The following is a 16,085-nucleotide window of genomic DNA, read 5'->3' on the forward strand; positions in this document are numbered from 1 at the left end:
AAAAGAAAAGAAACCAAAACGGAGCAAATTAAAAAGTGCGAATTCTGCATATTTAAAAGATGCAAAAATTGTCTGCGTGTACAAACAAAGGAAAAAAAGATGAAAATAAATCCTTATATTTATGATAAGGCGTAAGCGGACAGTTACTACAACGCTCTGTTGTAGCACTGAAGGTGTTTTATTTATAAACGGAGCTGTCCTCCATATATAAAACCTTATGATCCAAGGCCCGCGAAGAAAAAGATAAAAAACATAACAATGAAAAGAAAAAAAAGGAAATACACCTTTGCATATCTCCTTAAACGCACATTTTGCAAAATATTAAAGGGGGAAAAACATATTTTACATTATGTTGCACCTTAAACGATTAAAATCAAATTCGAGGCTATTTACTTCAACTATGTCGTACACATTTTCTTGCCATTTATCGCAATGAAACTGAATGTAGGCATCCAAATTTTGATTATTTTCACGAGAAACAGCAGCAGGATAGTAATTATAATTTTCCTTATTATTATGTTCACTTGGAAAGTTTACTTCGTCTTGCTTTGTGTCATCCAAGTTGGCGTCCGTTTTTTCTGGGCTGCTATAGGAGTTGATTTTTTCCGCAAACTTTTTAATTATCATAGGGGTGCGCGCATATATTGCACACAAATTTTTATTAATATCGAACATATAATAATTTTTTAAAGAAAAACGATTAAATAAATTTAGCATATTAAATTCGTCATTGATTTTATTTTTCTGCTCTTCTAAGAAATTATCTATGCTTGCATCATCTTTAAAAAATGAAGAATTTTCACCTTCGGAAAAAATGCTTTCCACGTCATTATTAAGATACGAGACGGTGTTATCAAAAATGAAGAAGTCTTCTATGTCTTCATAGGCATCGTAAAAATATTCTTTCTTTTCGTCATCCTCCAATTGAATTTCATTATGCTGTTTAACCTTTAGAGCTTGTTTTATTTTGTGTATGTCCTCTATATAAAGTACAAGCCTCGACAATCTTTCAGTTCTTATTTCATTCATTTTGTCTTTATAATTAATATAATCCACACTGATGTGATTTTCAAAGTTATTGTTACTACAGAAGTAAATAAGTGGGTTGTATTTGTTCATTTGCTCCCTGAACCGTTGATTGAAATTGTTTTTGTAGTACCTGTAAAGGGCGATGACTGCTTCTATTTTGTTTATGCCCGTGTGATAAAGTCTGGTAATGTTGATCATATCTTCTTTTGCTACGACCGCTTCCACGGTTTCGTCTTGGTCTTCATCTGAGGAATTTTTTACAAGGCTACTTTGGGCCACGTTGTGGGAGCCTATTTGGTAACTATTTAAGGAGCCAACTATTGATCCATATATTGTGCCGCTTAAAGATCCATCATCAGTTTCTTCCTGCAACTCATCCTCCTCGATTTGTAGAGCATCTGCCGCGTCGCTTGGCGGTACATAAGAGCCCTCAATTTGGAATTTATCGTGAACCCCTTTCGCTTCGTCCATTTTTATTGTATGCGCGTTATTTAACTGCTTGCTACTGTTGTGGTCTTCACTTCCCTGGACGTGGTCAACCGCATCCTCGCGTGATTCCTGTCTGCTCAGTTCATTCCAGGCTACCTCCCCGTGGTCACCATTTTCGGTGTCCCTTTTATTGCCACTTTTATTGCCTCTTTTGGTATCACTTTTGATGTCACTGTCTGGGGCATGCCCCGTTTCGCTTATGTCTGATTCTTCCTTAGAATGCTCACTTGTTATGGCATCATCATGCTGGCTTCGTAGCTCCCCAAGCAAATTGCGCTCCTCGTCCACAAAATCTTCCCTCCGGTAATGCGAATCGTCGCCATTATGAATGGTTTCTAAAAGACCTGGCGTTCCATTACCAGTGCTGGGAGGACATACAGTCGATTCATTTATTTGACAGGATTCCTCATTTTTTTTTTCTTCGGACTTTTCTGCGCTGTACTGTTCATCATGGTTGTGATGGTTAACCATCGTGTTAATTTTTGTTCTTTTTTGTTCTTTTTTTTTCTTTTTTTTTCTTTTTTTTTCTTTTTTTTTTTTGTGCTTTCCCTTTCTCTTGCTCCTTATTTGTTCCCGCTTCGTCCCCTGTTTGCTGGCTTCAACTGAGTTATAACTGCTTAACTGAACTGCAATGACGTTGCTCAGATTTGTCAAAGTTCTCGATTTCGTCGAAATGAAAAAGTACGTCACAGGGGGATGGGCGCGGGATGGCGTTAAACATATGTCATTTTTCAAGGTACGCAAGGGGTACAAATGTACGTAATATAATTATACCTACGTAAATGTTTGTACGTATACATGTATATTTACGTTTACATGTACGTATACGTATTTTTATTTATATGCTATCTTCTTCACACATGTTATTTTTTGCAAATATATTTTTTTTTATGGGCAAATTTGTTTAACAAAACGGAAAAAAGGCGCTTACAGGGTAAAACGATGAAATGGAATTTTTTTCTCGTTTATTTAGCTGAAAAATGGAAAAAACAAAAAAACGCGATGAATTTTTTTAAAAAATGAATGCGATATGTGCAAAAATATATATCTACATAAATATATTTTAATATATATTATATTTATATATACATATTTATATTGTATTTATATATATATATATATTGTATTTATATATATATATATTGTATTTATGTATATATATGTTATATTTATATATATATATATATTATATTTATATATATATATATTATATTTATATGTATATATTTTTTACGTACCCCATTATATGCATAATAATGTAAACCGCTTCAAAATAACTTGTATGTGTATACGCGCAAAATAAAATACTTGCAATGGTACTAACAATACGGTGTTCTGTTTATGCGCTTATTTTCTCGTGCCATGTTTGCAAAGGCAAAATATACGGCGCCGGAACGTACTTCCTATGATGATATATTTTTTTTTTATAATACATTTGAATGCCATATGCGGATTGGGGGATATATATTTATGCGATGACAGGACGCCAAGCAAGATTTAAAACATATATAATAAAATATAATAAAAAAATGAAGTAAAAAAAAGGTAAATACAGTAAACAAATGGGCACAAAACAGGGGTAAAAAAAGGAATAATAAATAAACGATGGATAAGCAGACAAAGGAACGGACGAACTGCTGAGATGTCGTGCTCAACATTCGCTAATTGTACAAAAGAGGTGACAAAGGTTAACAGCCAGCCCGTCTTACATGTTTACGCAACGGGGCGCACAAAAGACAAAAAAAAGGAAAAAATTACAAAGCGTGAACAAACGCACAAGTTAAAATGAAATACGTTTTATAGCATATAGAATGCATACCTGTCTGTAGCAAACGAACATGACATTTTAATCGAAAAATTGCAAAGTTTATACACGTCCGTTTCACGCGCTAAAAAAGAATTTCATTGCTCTGTTGTAGAGAATAAATAAAAAAAAAAAAAAAAACTTTTTTTAAGGTTTAGCGAAACGGCTAGACATATCCGTGCACAGTAACGGGGAAGCCATTTTTACGGCTGTTTGGTCAATCACCTCAGCCCTGGAGCATATAATATAAGACTCGTAATTCCCAGACATTTTGAAGTTGGCAAATTGCAGTGTCGGCATTTGTACTTACACTTTTTGCAACACCTCCAAATTAACATTTTTGGGACACGCATTTAGGCTCCCCTTCATGCCCTCTCCATATGTATAAACTTTAAATACATATGAACACATGGACGCTCGGTTTATTCACTGCGTATACATGTTTATCAAATTAGGAGCTTCCGTTCATGTATTGCATCCCTATGCAAGTAAATAAGAGTTCCCCAGTTAGGGATGCGTGATGCGCGATGTGTTTTTTTTTTATTATTTTTCCTTTTTGCTGCTCTGTTTTTAACGACAAGGCATGCTTCGAACCGTATTGTGGCTATTTTTTGTGGGCGAAAATACAGAACGAATGGAGGCATAAAATAAACGCCCACTGGGATGCGGTGCCCAAAGGAGGAGCTTTTACCTCACGGTTTTTCATTTTTTTTTTTTTTTTTTGTTCGCCTTCTACAAAATGAAATTTTTTGTTCAGGTAGGTATATCATACACAGTACATTGATTTGCTTTGTCTTACATATTTTAAAAATGGACACATGGTTTAGGGGACAGACATGAATGTTTCCATTTTGTGGGGGGGGTATGAGGGGCACATTTAAAGGAATACTTTCACAGAACAGCGCTTGGGTAGGCGCACGTCGTAAAATTAAATGAGAGCAAAAAAGGGTTACAAATACTAATTAGTGATGCACTCGTTGGGTCACTAAATGGGGAGGAACGAAGCCGCGACGAGAACTAACCTGTTCAGGTCTTGTCCTTCTCACCACTTGGGTGTAGTTTGAATCCAATGGTTGTCTTCCATGAAATGCAAAGAGTTCTTTGCGGAATAAACTGTGGAGTCACCCCCAAATGGGATTTTACGGGGTGGGGATGTTTTCGCCCAAGTACACATTTGTGCACGATGGAAAAGCAGGGATGTGTATACGTTGGCATACTTGTCCCCAACCCCGTAGGTGCCTTTTTCCAAACCATGCAGACACTTATATTTGTGTACACCCCAGCTTTTGTCCTGCCAGTTGTTTTCTCTCCTTTTGTCATTGCCTCGATTATTCTCATCACAAAAAAATATAAAAAAAATTCGAAATGAACCAATTCGGTGTAAATTGACCGCCAATTTGTAGGTTGTGAGTTATAATTTGCTGTGCGACCCACTCGTTACTTACCACCTGGTGTTTACAATTACATTTTGTTCCTTTCCCCCACCCTTGTGTTAACACGAAACGCCAAATGAATGTTTTACTTTTTCTCTTCCTTAATTTTTAAAACCATGCTAGAGGTGATGAATGAAAATTGGAAAAACAAAAAAAAAAAAAAAAAAAAAAAAAGTGAGGGGGCACCAAACGCGGTAACGAAGGTAAAATTTTTTAATTATTTCACATTTTTCCCCTCTTTATCAGATTGTACAAGTTTACACAAATTAAGCAGACTATTCTTGTACAAAAGGAATCCCTTTTTTTTTTTTTTTTTAGTTTAATCATCCCGCTGGCAAGTGTACCTTTCCGTATGCGTCAAGTGAAATTACAATTTACCTTGAGCTGAAGGATTTCGATCAGCCGCATTTTAACTGCCTCGTGTGGCAAGGCGTGTACGCGCAGCATGGCCAACCCGGACATGTCACTTGCGCCACGTGTACGCATGATTTTTCTCGCGAATTATTAAAGAGAATAAAAATAAAAATATACATTCGAGTTTGGCGCTAAGAGGTACAGTCCCATCGAACGTATCCAAACTCAACAGATACGATAGAGAGGGATAACTTAAAACAAACAAAAAAAAAAAAAAAAACAAATAAAATAAAACAAAGTTATGTACAACCTTGCAGAGAAAGGAAAAAAATAAAAGAACATCCTAAACCGCTGAAATCAACTGACGCGGTTTACTTTTTCAGTAGAATTGCTACCCCTTTTTAGCGCTCTTTTTGTATGTCCTTGCTGAACTAACAATGGATGAGGACACACCCACACAGTCCAAACCGCTGGATGACGAAGATATAAACATTTTGAAATCATACGTAAGAAAAAACAAAGCTCATAAAGGAAAGAATTTCGCCCCCGGTTGTGCTGTTTGTGCATGGCCATGCGAATTTTGTGACTTCACATAAGTAGTGTGTCACCCACGCACACTGCGTGCACCCCTCTTTCCAACCACGCGTCAGCATCATTCAATGCGAAGGTGCATCGTGTGAACCATCTTGTAACCCCCCTACCTCTTTATTCATGATATCCACTGCAGGGATCTGGACCGTATTCAAAGAGCATCAAGAAGGTTGAATCGGACATAAGCGGGTTAGTAACTAGCATTAACAAACTTTGCGGAGTGAGAGAAAGTGACACAGGATTATGTCTTCCGAATCAGTGGGATCTACAGTTAGATAAACAGATGCTGAATGAAGAACAACCACTTCAAGTAGCTAGATGTACAAAAATTATCAATGGAGACACAGATCAAACAAAATACATTATTAATGTTAAGCAAATAGCAAAATTTGTGGTAGGGTTAGGAGATAAGGTTGCACCAAGTGATATAGAAGAAGGGATGAGAGTAGGGGTAGATAGGACTAAATACAAAATTCAAATTCTTCTCCCTCCAAAGATAGATCCCACGGTTACAATGATGACGGTGGAAGAGAAGCCAGATATTACGTACAATGATATTGGTGGGTGCAAAGAACAGTTAGAGAAATTACGGGAAGTGGTAGAAATGCCTTTGCTACAACCAGAAAGATTTGTAACGTTAGGAATAGATCCTCCTAAGGGGGTTCTACTGTATGGCCCCCCAGGTACGGGTAAAACTCTAACAGCTAGAGCAATCGCCAATCGAACAGATGCTTGTTTCATATGTGTTATTGGTTCTGAACTTGTACAGAAATATGTTGGTGAAGGAGCTAGAATGGTGAGAGAATTATTTCAAATGGCCAAATCGAAAAAGGCATGTATCCTATTTATTGATGAGGTAGATGCAATAGGAGGTTCTAGAGGAGATGAAAGTGCACATGGGGATCATGAAGTACAAAGAACCATGTTAGAAATTGTAAATCAGCTTGATGGGTTCGATAACAGAGGTAATATCAAAGTACTAATGGCTACGAATAGGCCCGACACTTTAGATAGTGCATTAGTTAGACCTGGTAGAATCGACAGAAAGATAGAATTTAGTTTACCTGACCTTGAAGGTAGAACCCATATTTTTAAGATTCACGCTAATACTATGAATATGAGCAGAGATGTTAGATTTGAGCTTCTGGCTAGGTTATGCCCCAACAGCACCGGTTCTGATATTAGAAGTGTCTGCACAGAGGCAGGTATGTTTGCCATCAGAGCCAGAAGAAAAACCATCACCGAGAAGGACCTTTTGCTTGCAATAAACAAAGTCATACATGGTTGCAAGCAATTCTCGGCCACGGGAAAATATATGGTGTACAATTAGGGTACTCACCAATGCTACTAGCCGCTTTGGCTTCGAAGCTATCCATATATCGATGCCATGTGGACGTGCTCACGGGTGCGGCAAGAAGCGAGTTGCAAAAGTTGGGCAACAAAAAAAAGCGCCACTTATGGGCCAATATTTTGACATGGACATTTGGAGTAGAAGCCCCGCATGGAGCCGGGGGACGGGTGCACGCTATTTTTTTTTTTTTTTTTTCCTAGCGACATATGCGTTTGCATGCCAGTCGTATAATGCGAAAATCCCTCCGCCCCTCTCTGCATGAACATATGTACGCATTGCATGAGGCGTGAAATTTTTAAAGACTTTGATTTTTTTATAGTGCATAATATATTTTTAGCTATTTGGTGCTGTTCGTGGGGAAGCCCAACGTGACAGACGCGGTGACGCTGATCAAGTGATCCTCAAAACGGGGCGCTCTGTGATGGATTCTCTTGTAATCCTCCAGGGTGTCTACTCTGTTTGTCCGACTTTCCGAAGGGAAGAACAGAGATGCCACGTTGCAAAATACTTGCACAAAAAAAATCTCCACTTTTGGGGAATATTCACTTTTTTTTTTTTTCAACGAATGAGCACTTCTTAAACAGTAAAGGGGAAGAGAGAGGAAAAAACAAAGAGGCCAGTTACTGCTATCACATTTGCATATGCGTGACTAGGAGAAAACATATATTCATTAACGAGTTCGAATGGGTAGCAATAAACGAAACAACAAACAGATTTGATCACTGGAAAAATTTTATTCTATGTTGCGGGTGGGAGAAATAAAATGGTATAATGTGTGCAAAAAAAAAAAAAAAAAAAAAGGTATCTCCCTATTATTGAGCTGAAATGTGCCTCCTTAATGTGGTGAAATTTTTACTGGTGTGCTCACATAAACACATGGTATGTGGACATGGAGAATTTACAAAAAATGCACTGCGCGGAAATGCGATGCGGAGTTACACATGACGTTACACACACTCGTGTGAATTTTCGGGGGGAGGAGCCCTGCTTTACCGCGGACGTTCCGAATTTTCTCCCAGAGACACGTCAGGAAATTCTAACCTGGTAATCGCCGTTCTGCGTGATGTACCTGACCCACGGCAAGGCCTGATAACCGCTCTTCTCAATAATTTTCAGGTACCGCACGGTGATGCCTGAAATGGTGAAGTAGGGTATTTCGAACTTGACATTTACAGGCCTCTTGTAATATACGTCTTTATTTTCAGTGGAGACGATGGAAGGTAAGCCAAATTGGGCATTCATCATATATTCTTTTTGTCCCTGAAATTGTTTTATTTTCCATATGAGAACATCTTTATCTGGATAATATTTTACAGTTCCTATGTAGGTTTGAAAATGTGGAGAATCCACATCAGCCGGGACGGGCAAATGGAACTCTACATTATTTGCAATGCTTTTATTTTTGAATTGCGATTTGGCTTTCACTACATATTCTATTTTTGTGAGGGACTTTTTAGAAATATTAATGTCTAACCAGAAGAGTGGTTTTACATGTGTACTTAAACGATAAGTCATTAAATTGAATATGCCATCTGGAGGGATAAAAGAAATGGTTCGGTCATTTTCAAATTTGGAAAGACGAACACACTGATGAAATTTCATGTCTTCTAATTCCACCAACTTAGTTCTATTCGTTTGGGTATTTACATTGGCAACGTTAGAAGAATTAGAATTGGCAGTTCCCCCTGCTGTATTGCTATTATCTCCACTCCCTGTGCTGTTAAAATTGTTCATATTTTTATTAAACAAAAGTTTATCGTTTAACCCTAGCTTTAATTCTGGCATACCTGATAAGTATGACTTCATTTTTAGGCATCCAAGTATTTCACTCCTCAAAACGGTACCATTGGATGAAATTATAATATTTAAACTTTCAATGACATCCAAAAATATTTCGTTTTTTTTATATTTTATTCCTTCATTTCTCCATGATACCGAATTGGTAATGGCTGATGGTATTTTTATATTTTTTACTGTTAATTGGTGAGCTTTATTTTTTATATACTCTCTTAATATTTTCACTTCACTTAGTTGTGGAAATCCATTATCAATCATTTCGTCTAACAACTCATAGGTAATTACGAAATTGTCTTTTATGCTTTCCTCCTCCAGCACTTTAAAATAGTCCTTGAGTACTTGAATTAATTTGTAAAGAAATGTGATGATCAATGTGGCATTACTGTTTTTTCTCGTTACTGCTAGGATATATATATTGTTATATGTTACCCAGCAGTAGGTGAGACCGTTCACATGGAATATGGGCTTTATTAGATTGTCTTCCTGATCGATTACGCAATTGTAAAATACCTCTGTCAGGTTCATGTTCACTTCACCTCGGTAGTTCCTGTTGATGATTACCTTCCCCTTCATGTCGATGATGAAAATGGCGCTTATGCACGCCATCCTTGCAGCTATGTGTGTGATGGCGAGGGGAAGGGGGGGAGGCCAGGAAAACAGCGGTGAGGGGGTCCCCCTCTCCTACTCAAGGTGAGTTATTCCCTTTATGAGATATGAAGGGTCTTTCTACTGTTCGTCCCTTCTTTCCTTCTTCTCGACTTGTTTTTTTTTTTATTCTTTCTTCCAAATCTTCTCTCAACACGGGCCTAACGCTTCTCAGCAGTTGTGCCATACGGTGTTTGGCGGTAAGGGGGGGCGGGATCTTCAACGGGCGAAAACCATACCCTTCTTTGGTTACATGCTTCGTGGGGGGAGAGAAGGACGAAATTTGGCTCTCAGCTCCGCTGTGACTGCCATGTAAACAACCTTCCTACTACTTCATCACTTCCCAGCATGGGAAAATAAAATACATAAACAAAGCGGCCGGAGGGAGGGGAAAAATGCCGCTATGCCACACAGTGAGGACCAACTCACATAGCACCTGCAAAATTAAATATTTTGCAGAGTGGGAAAATCACCCAAATTATTTCTTCTTCCAAATGGCGTTTTCCATGATATATGATGAAGAAGCGGTGACCCCTAACAGCTCGTTCGCGTGATGGGAGGTGACACAAACGTGGAAAAACAAAAACGTGCGCGCGTGGCAATGGGGCAGAACTGCTTCGAAAAGACTATCGCCCAAATGGCTTGCCGAAACAACCCTGTGTTCTGATGAATGCCCCCACTATACCACGAGCATGTTCTCACACAGAATGCAGGGAAGTATACATGCCGCTTATGGTACTTATATTTGTGGGCATAAGTCAGCTCTGGTGATAATCTGGTAACTTCTGAGCGGAAATGGAAGGTGACAAAAAAAAAAAAAAAAACAAGCCAGGATTTTTCACCTTCCATTCATTTTCGTACACCGAAATGCGCGATGTGTGAACTGCGGGTTTTCTCCTTCCGCTGTACTCCTATGTGAAGCGGCACCTGTTCTTTTGTGTACATGTTAACAAACTATGCGCAGCACTTATTGGTAATACAAGCACGTGAAAACGTAGCTTATCCGTTTGGGGAAAACGACCTTTGCGTATCACGTATTTATTCTAAATTTATTATTATTTTTTTTGTTCTTCAATTTGATTGATTTATGTTCTCCATTTTTGCACAAAAAAAAAAATTACCCTTGTGATGGAAATATGAAAAACAGCTCATCTGCAAAGACGGAAACGAGTTGTTTTCCCTCGAATGATGCATGGAGAGAAGTCGTAAAGCAATAAACCATTTAATGAGCTCATCCTGTGGTATGCTTACACCTGCCCGCACACAACACCTTGAGGTGTTTGCTACATTGTACCTTTGGAAGTACAGAACAAGTTTATGCCCCCAAAATTGAAGAATAAAATTGGCAGTGCATTGATAGGCATGTTAGCATTGAAAATTTTTTCTTATCGTGCCCTATATGCGCTTTTTTTTTTTGGTACTTCACTAGTGGCCACTACCTTTGCTGGGACAGCGTCGCAGAGTGGCCTTCGTAAATATACAAAGGGGCGCCCCCCGTGGCGGACCCGCCAAAAAAAAAAATTATTTGCACAAAAAAATGTGCAGCGTGTATGTACATTTATGTGTAACACCACATGGCCTTCCAACTGTCCACAGTTAGCCGAAGTTATTCAAAAAAAAAAAAAAACAAAAAGAAATCACAAAACGGAAGACACTTTTATGTATGTGTTTTTTTTTTTTTTGTTTCCATTTTGTTGTGTCCTTTTCTGTCACGTATGTGTCTCCGAGTACGTACTTGGGGGAAGGTAAAAAAAAAATATATACACATCCTCAAACGGGGTAATGCATACGGGGCGATGTATACGTGGTAATACATTCGCGTAACAGTGAGGTCATATAGGTCCGCACTGCGACAAATGGCTCATTCCGAGTGAGAATACTCGAGCGCGCTACAAGGCGTTCGCACCGGATATAATTTCTATAAGCTCCAACGTAATTTTAGACTGCACATGGGAAAAAGGTGCACGCAGGGGTGTTGTAATGGGGTCAGCACAAAATGGATGGCAGAGGTGACGACCCAAAATGGGTAGACCAATCTGCTGATCCAAGGTGTCCGATGGTTGATTGGTGAGGCACCAATTTGTTGAACTTATCCGTTCATTTCTTTTCTTTTTTTTTTCTCCAAATTTTTTTTTTTTTTTCTTTCCCCCTTTTTACCTGTCTCGCCCTGTTATACCTGAGCGACAGGGCGTCTAACATCTCGGTGGCACTCGAGGAGGCGTTGTCCATAGCTGTCATTCGGGCAGACTGTATAAACAGGGAAAAGTGTGGGGGGGAGCATAATGGATTGCGTTAAATACGGAGGGTGTATATGTATATATGTGTGTGTGCTGAACAAGGTATGTCGTATGATGGAGGGGTAACTCCAGCTAATTGGATGAGAAAGTGTGTGCCCCTACGACAACTCCCTACATATGTGTAGAGGGTTGCGCTTTGTCCCCACCGCTGTTACATATTTCCTTACCTGTTCGGCGGCCAAATTTTCTATGATGCAGTTATAAATCAGGGAAGCAAAGTAGAACTCATAAATGTCTTTAAATATATGATCAAGTTCTGGCTCGAACTCGAAAGTGGCTAGTTCCTTTTTGTTCATTTTTTTAAGCTGCTTTTCGGAAAACACACTTAATATTTTTGTATCAAAAGATATGGCTGATTTAAAATTATTATAAACAATAAGCAAATTCGTGTGGTTTTTTTTTATTATGCGTTCAGCAATATATGCACAGGTCAGGAAATTTATGGGTATTTTATTATACTCATTATAAATGGCTTCAAATTTATCCCCATGTAATCTATTTAAAGCTGATCTGATTTTTTCTCCTATACCATACAGGTATATTTTACTGGGGGAAAGATTATTAACAAGCTCATTGTCTACTTGTTCATTTTCTAATAATTTTTTACAAACTCTTGAGACGGAAGAATTGACACTACCGCATAATCCTTTATCTGATGAGATGGCAATAATTGCAAGGTCTTCATTTTTTTTGTGCATTTCTTGTTTATTTAATCTGTTGAATATATCTGTTAATGGGGTTGAGAAGTGTTTGCAATTTTCTAACCTTCTTTGGTCCCCTTTAAATTTGGACGCGGCAACCATTTTCATTGCTTTGGTGATTTTCTGGATGGACTTGATAGACTTCATTCGGAGCGACAGGGATCTGAGGTTGTCGCTTGCGAAGTTTCTCTTCGCCATTATGCTCAGGTTGTTCAGTGCGCACTGTTCTGCGCGAAGTAGCAGTGGGTTGTTCCAGGCCATTTTGATCATCTTTACACAAGGGTGAAATTTGGTGCGGTGGTTGCTAACCCTCGCGACGCTTCTAACCTTCGTGATGGCCCAAATATTTGATACACCCCCCACTCATTAAAGCTAAACGCTTCTTCCTTTTAACCTTGCTAAGCGCTAGAAGTTACCTTGTGGCTGTTTCATAAAATGCATTTTTTGTTTTTTTTCTTCTTTACCTCTCCTGCGCTGAGGGGTTACCCAGCTGGTGTGTTGCTAGGATATTCTCCTTGGGAAGAAGCCTAGGCGGAACAAAAGGCGACGCGGTTGAAATGGAATTCCTCTGAAGGCGTTCATCAATTCGCAGTGTTAACAGTACCACACTATGTGTGCTTAACTTGTATGGAAGTGCACATTATAAAGCCTGTCACTGCTCGTTCACCAAGTTTATTTTTTTTTCACCTCATTCGTAAGATTTTTCCTGCGTAATGCTTCCTCACAGGGGAAAGATATAAAAACAAAATGTGAACACCTTAGCGTCGCCCCACACTCTCGCTAACTTGACTTGCGCGATTGAAGGTATTTCCTCGCAATTGCTATTAATCGCCCTAGTGTAGTAAGCACGCCGGTGAGGGAAAATATATATAAAGAAAAAAAAAAAAAAAAAAACGGGTAACCCGAGCGGGAAGGTATATTTGTACGTATTTTTATAACCACTATTTTATGTACACTCTTTAGAGCAAAAAAAAACAAAAAAAAACAAAAAAATATGGCCAAAGTGTTAAGCGTAAACTGACCCCAAAAGGTGGTACTTCAAAACAGCACGACTCACCTCGCCAGGGAAAAAAAAAAAAAATGCAACGTTTACTCTGGAATAACATAACAAAGTGTGAGAAGAAGTCGGCTATTTGCTGCCTTTTGTTTGAGTTGGCTAACATGCCAATTTGAGAGCTTAACATTTTTTTTTTTTTTTTGACAGCCTACCTTTTTTGCAATTTCCCCGCAATAGAAAGTGGGGAGAACGCAACCAACGCACTGTCACCCACAAGTGGAAGTAGAGAAAGGAAACCGGAAGGGATAGAAAAGAGAAGGAGTGGGGGGGGAGAGACGTAGACAAGCCCCCCTCCCCAACAGTTTAAGCGCAATATGGCGAACAACCTGAATGTGTCAGCCCCGGACGTCATACGGCTGATCCTACAGTACTTGAAGGAAAATAACTTAATGAGGTCTTTTTACGTTTTGCAGGAAGAAAGCAATGTAAAGCTAAACGCAATAAGCAACGTGGAAATGCTAATAAGAGACATACACAAAGGAGATTGGAAAAATGTTTTGTATAACATAACGACGATCGAGCTATCTGATGAAACTCTAATAAATTTGTATGAACAGCTAATATGCGAACTTATAGAATATAAAGAAAATGAGTTAGCCGAAAAGATAATGAGTGAGTGCATTATATTTAAAAAAATGAAAAAGATGAATGCAGAAAAATATGACAAATTGGAAGATCTCCTCAGCATGAACAGTAAGCATGTTAATAAAAATACTTTATACGATGGGATAACAAAAGAGGAAAGAAGGAATAACATATGCGTGATGATTAACAATGAAATAACTTCATGTGCACCGTCCAGATTATTAGCCCTACTAGGGATGGCCTTAAAATGGCAGAATCATCACAACCTTATAAAAAAAAATAAAGAAAATGACAATTTTGATATTTTTAGAAATTTAGAAAAAGACGAATCCAAGGGTATAGATGTGTACCCAGAAAGGATTTTAAAAAGTATAAGTTTTGGTAAAGACTCAAATGTAGAATGTTGTATATGTTCGTATAGCCACGATTACTTAATTACGGGTTCATCTGATGGGTTCATAGAAGTATGGAGTTGGCTAACTGGACAATTAAACAGCGATTTACCTTACCAATATAACAATAACATCATGATGCATGACAATCCCATCGTTTCGCTATGCATTAGTAAGGATGATGAAATTTTAATTAGTGCAGATTCTAAGGGGTTAATCAAAATATGGAAAATAAAAACGGGTTCTTGTTTAAGAACTATTAATGCACACACGAACGCAGTGACATCTGTTCATTTTAATAATGATCAGACACAAATCTTAACATCTTCATATGACCTTTCTGTTAAAATATTTGGACTGAAGTCATTGAAATGTTTAAAAGAATTTAGAAAGCACTCTACTGTTGTCCACTCATGTGTGTACTCTCTAGATAATTCTAAAGTCATATGTGGAACAGAAGAAGGAAAAATATATATATATAACCAGAAAACTTGTGAGTGTATTACTTCATTTTATGTATATTACAATGTAAAGGATAATATAATTTTCCCTTCTGTGCATACCATCACATTATTGACAAAGACGTTGGACGAACTTATCCTAGTATGCTCTAAATCGCCCTATTGCTACCTTATGAATTTTAAAGGACAGATTATTAAGACTTATACATATTTAGCAGAAAAGGTCGAGGACGAAAACCCTGTGAATTTTGTCTCTGCGTGCCTCTCCCCCAATTCTAAATATGTCTACTGCTTGGCGGAGAACCAGTACCTTTATTGCTTTAATTATAGTACCGCCAAGCTGGAGACGCAGATCAAGGTCCTCGAGGAAGAGGCCCTTGGGGTGCTTCATCACACTACCCAGGATCTTATGGCCACTTGGGCTCTTGACGGCACACTCAACGTGATACAGTAGTGTGTGGGGGGAGGGGGCTAGCGGCCTCATCCGTCAAGCAAAATAAAAGCGACCCCTGTGGTTGTGCAACTCCAGCCGATGCAAATCGTAAAGTAACATAACATAGCATAAGAAGATGGCGGTGGAAAAATTATGTATCCAAACGTGATGGTGTCATTCCTGTAAACTTATTCAAATGGATGATCAACCCGGCGAGACGCCCATCAGATTGGAGTGGCCACTTCACCCCTTCACCTGATGAATGAAGGCTTTTTTCAAATGTGGACAAACTTGCGAAAAGGCCCATTCGTACCGATGCGGAGAAGAACGGAGGAAGATTACTCCGGTTCCATATATTCCGATTTGGTGTTTTTTATATCATTGGCTACCCCCTTTGTGTTAGTTTTTTTTTTTTTTTTTTTTTTTTTTCATAATTTATTTATATGATGCATGCAGAGTGTGCAGCATAATTCAGGGAAAAAATCAGTGTACATTTGCGCAAGAATTGTACATGTTAAGCATTTATTTTTACGGGATGTCACGATGAAATGAATTAGACGTTGTCCCGTATGCATGGGGTGAAGAGAGCACGCAGAGCGGAGAAATATACGTGCTATGCCTCTTCGCCCCACGTCGTCTTTTTTTTTTTTTTTTTTTTTTTTTTTT

The 16,085-nt window shown here is 38.4% G+C and overlaps 5 protein-coding genes across 5 annotated transcripts; 2 read left to right on the forward strand and 3 right to left on the reverse strand.

Moving 5' to 3' along the window:
- Window positions 1–342: 342 nt before the first annotated feature.
- AK88_00203 (uncharacterized protein) lies at window positions 343–1,989 on the reverse strand (the record flags this gene model as incomplete). Its single annotated transcript, XM_012477854.1, has 1 exon — window positions 343–1,989. The coding sequence occupies one exon, from the start codon at window positions 1,987–1,989 to the stop codon at window positions 343–345; it is 1,647 nt and encodes a 548-aa protein (XP_012333277.1).
- Window positions 1,990–5,546: 3,557 nt separating this feature from the next.
- AK88_00204 (26S protease regulatory subunit 7) lies at window positions 5,547–7,030 on the forward strand (the record flags this gene model as incomplete). Its single annotated transcript, XM_012477855.1, has 2 exons — window positions 5,547–5,615; window positions 5,837–7,030. 2 exons carry the CDS (start codon window positions 5,547–5,549, stop codon window positions 7,028–7,030), a joined length of 1,263 nt encoding a protein of 420 aa, XP_012333278.1.
- A 1,047-nt stretch (window positions 7,031–8,077) lies between these two features.
- AK88_00205 (uncharacterized protein) lies at window positions 8,078–9,454 on the reverse strand (the record flags this gene model as incomplete). Its single annotated transcript, XM_012477856.1, has 1 exon — window positions 8,078–9,454. One exon carries the CDS (start codon window positions 9,452–9,454, stop codon window positions 8,078–8,080), a length of 1,377 nt encoding a protein of 458 aa, XP_012333279.1.
- Window positions 9,455–11,382: 1,928 nt separating this feature from the next.
- AK88_00206 (ATP synthase F1, gamma subunit) lies at window positions 11,383–12,761 on the reverse strand (the record flags this gene model as incomplete). Its single annotated transcript, XM_012477857.1, has 3 exons — window positions 11,383–11,436; window positions 11,651–11,740; window positions 11,958–12,761. 3 exons carry the CDS (start codon window positions 12,759–12,761, stop codon window positions 11,383–11,385), a joined length of 948 nt encoding a protein of 315 aa, XP_012333280.1.
- A 1,101-nt stretch (window positions 12,762–13,862) lies between these two features.
- On the forward strand, window positions 13,863–15,440 carry AK88_00207 (uncharacterized protein; the record flags this gene model as incomplete). Its single annotated transcript, XM_012477858.1, has 1 exon — window positions 13,863–15,440. One exon carries the CDS (start codon window positions 13,863–13,865, stop codon window positions 15,438–15,440), a length of 1,578 nt encoding a protein of 525 aa, XP_012333281.1.
- Between the last annotated feature and the right edge of the window lie 645 nt (window positions 15,441–16,085).

Source organism: Plasmodium fragile, assembly GCF_000956335.1.
Source record: "Plasmodium fragile strain nilgiri unplaced genomic scaffold supercont1.2, whole genome shotgun sequence".
In the NCBI taxonomy this organism is placed as follows: domain Eukaryota; phylum Apicomplexa; class Aconoidasida; order Haemosporida; family Plasmodiidae; genus Plasmodium; species Plasmodium fragile.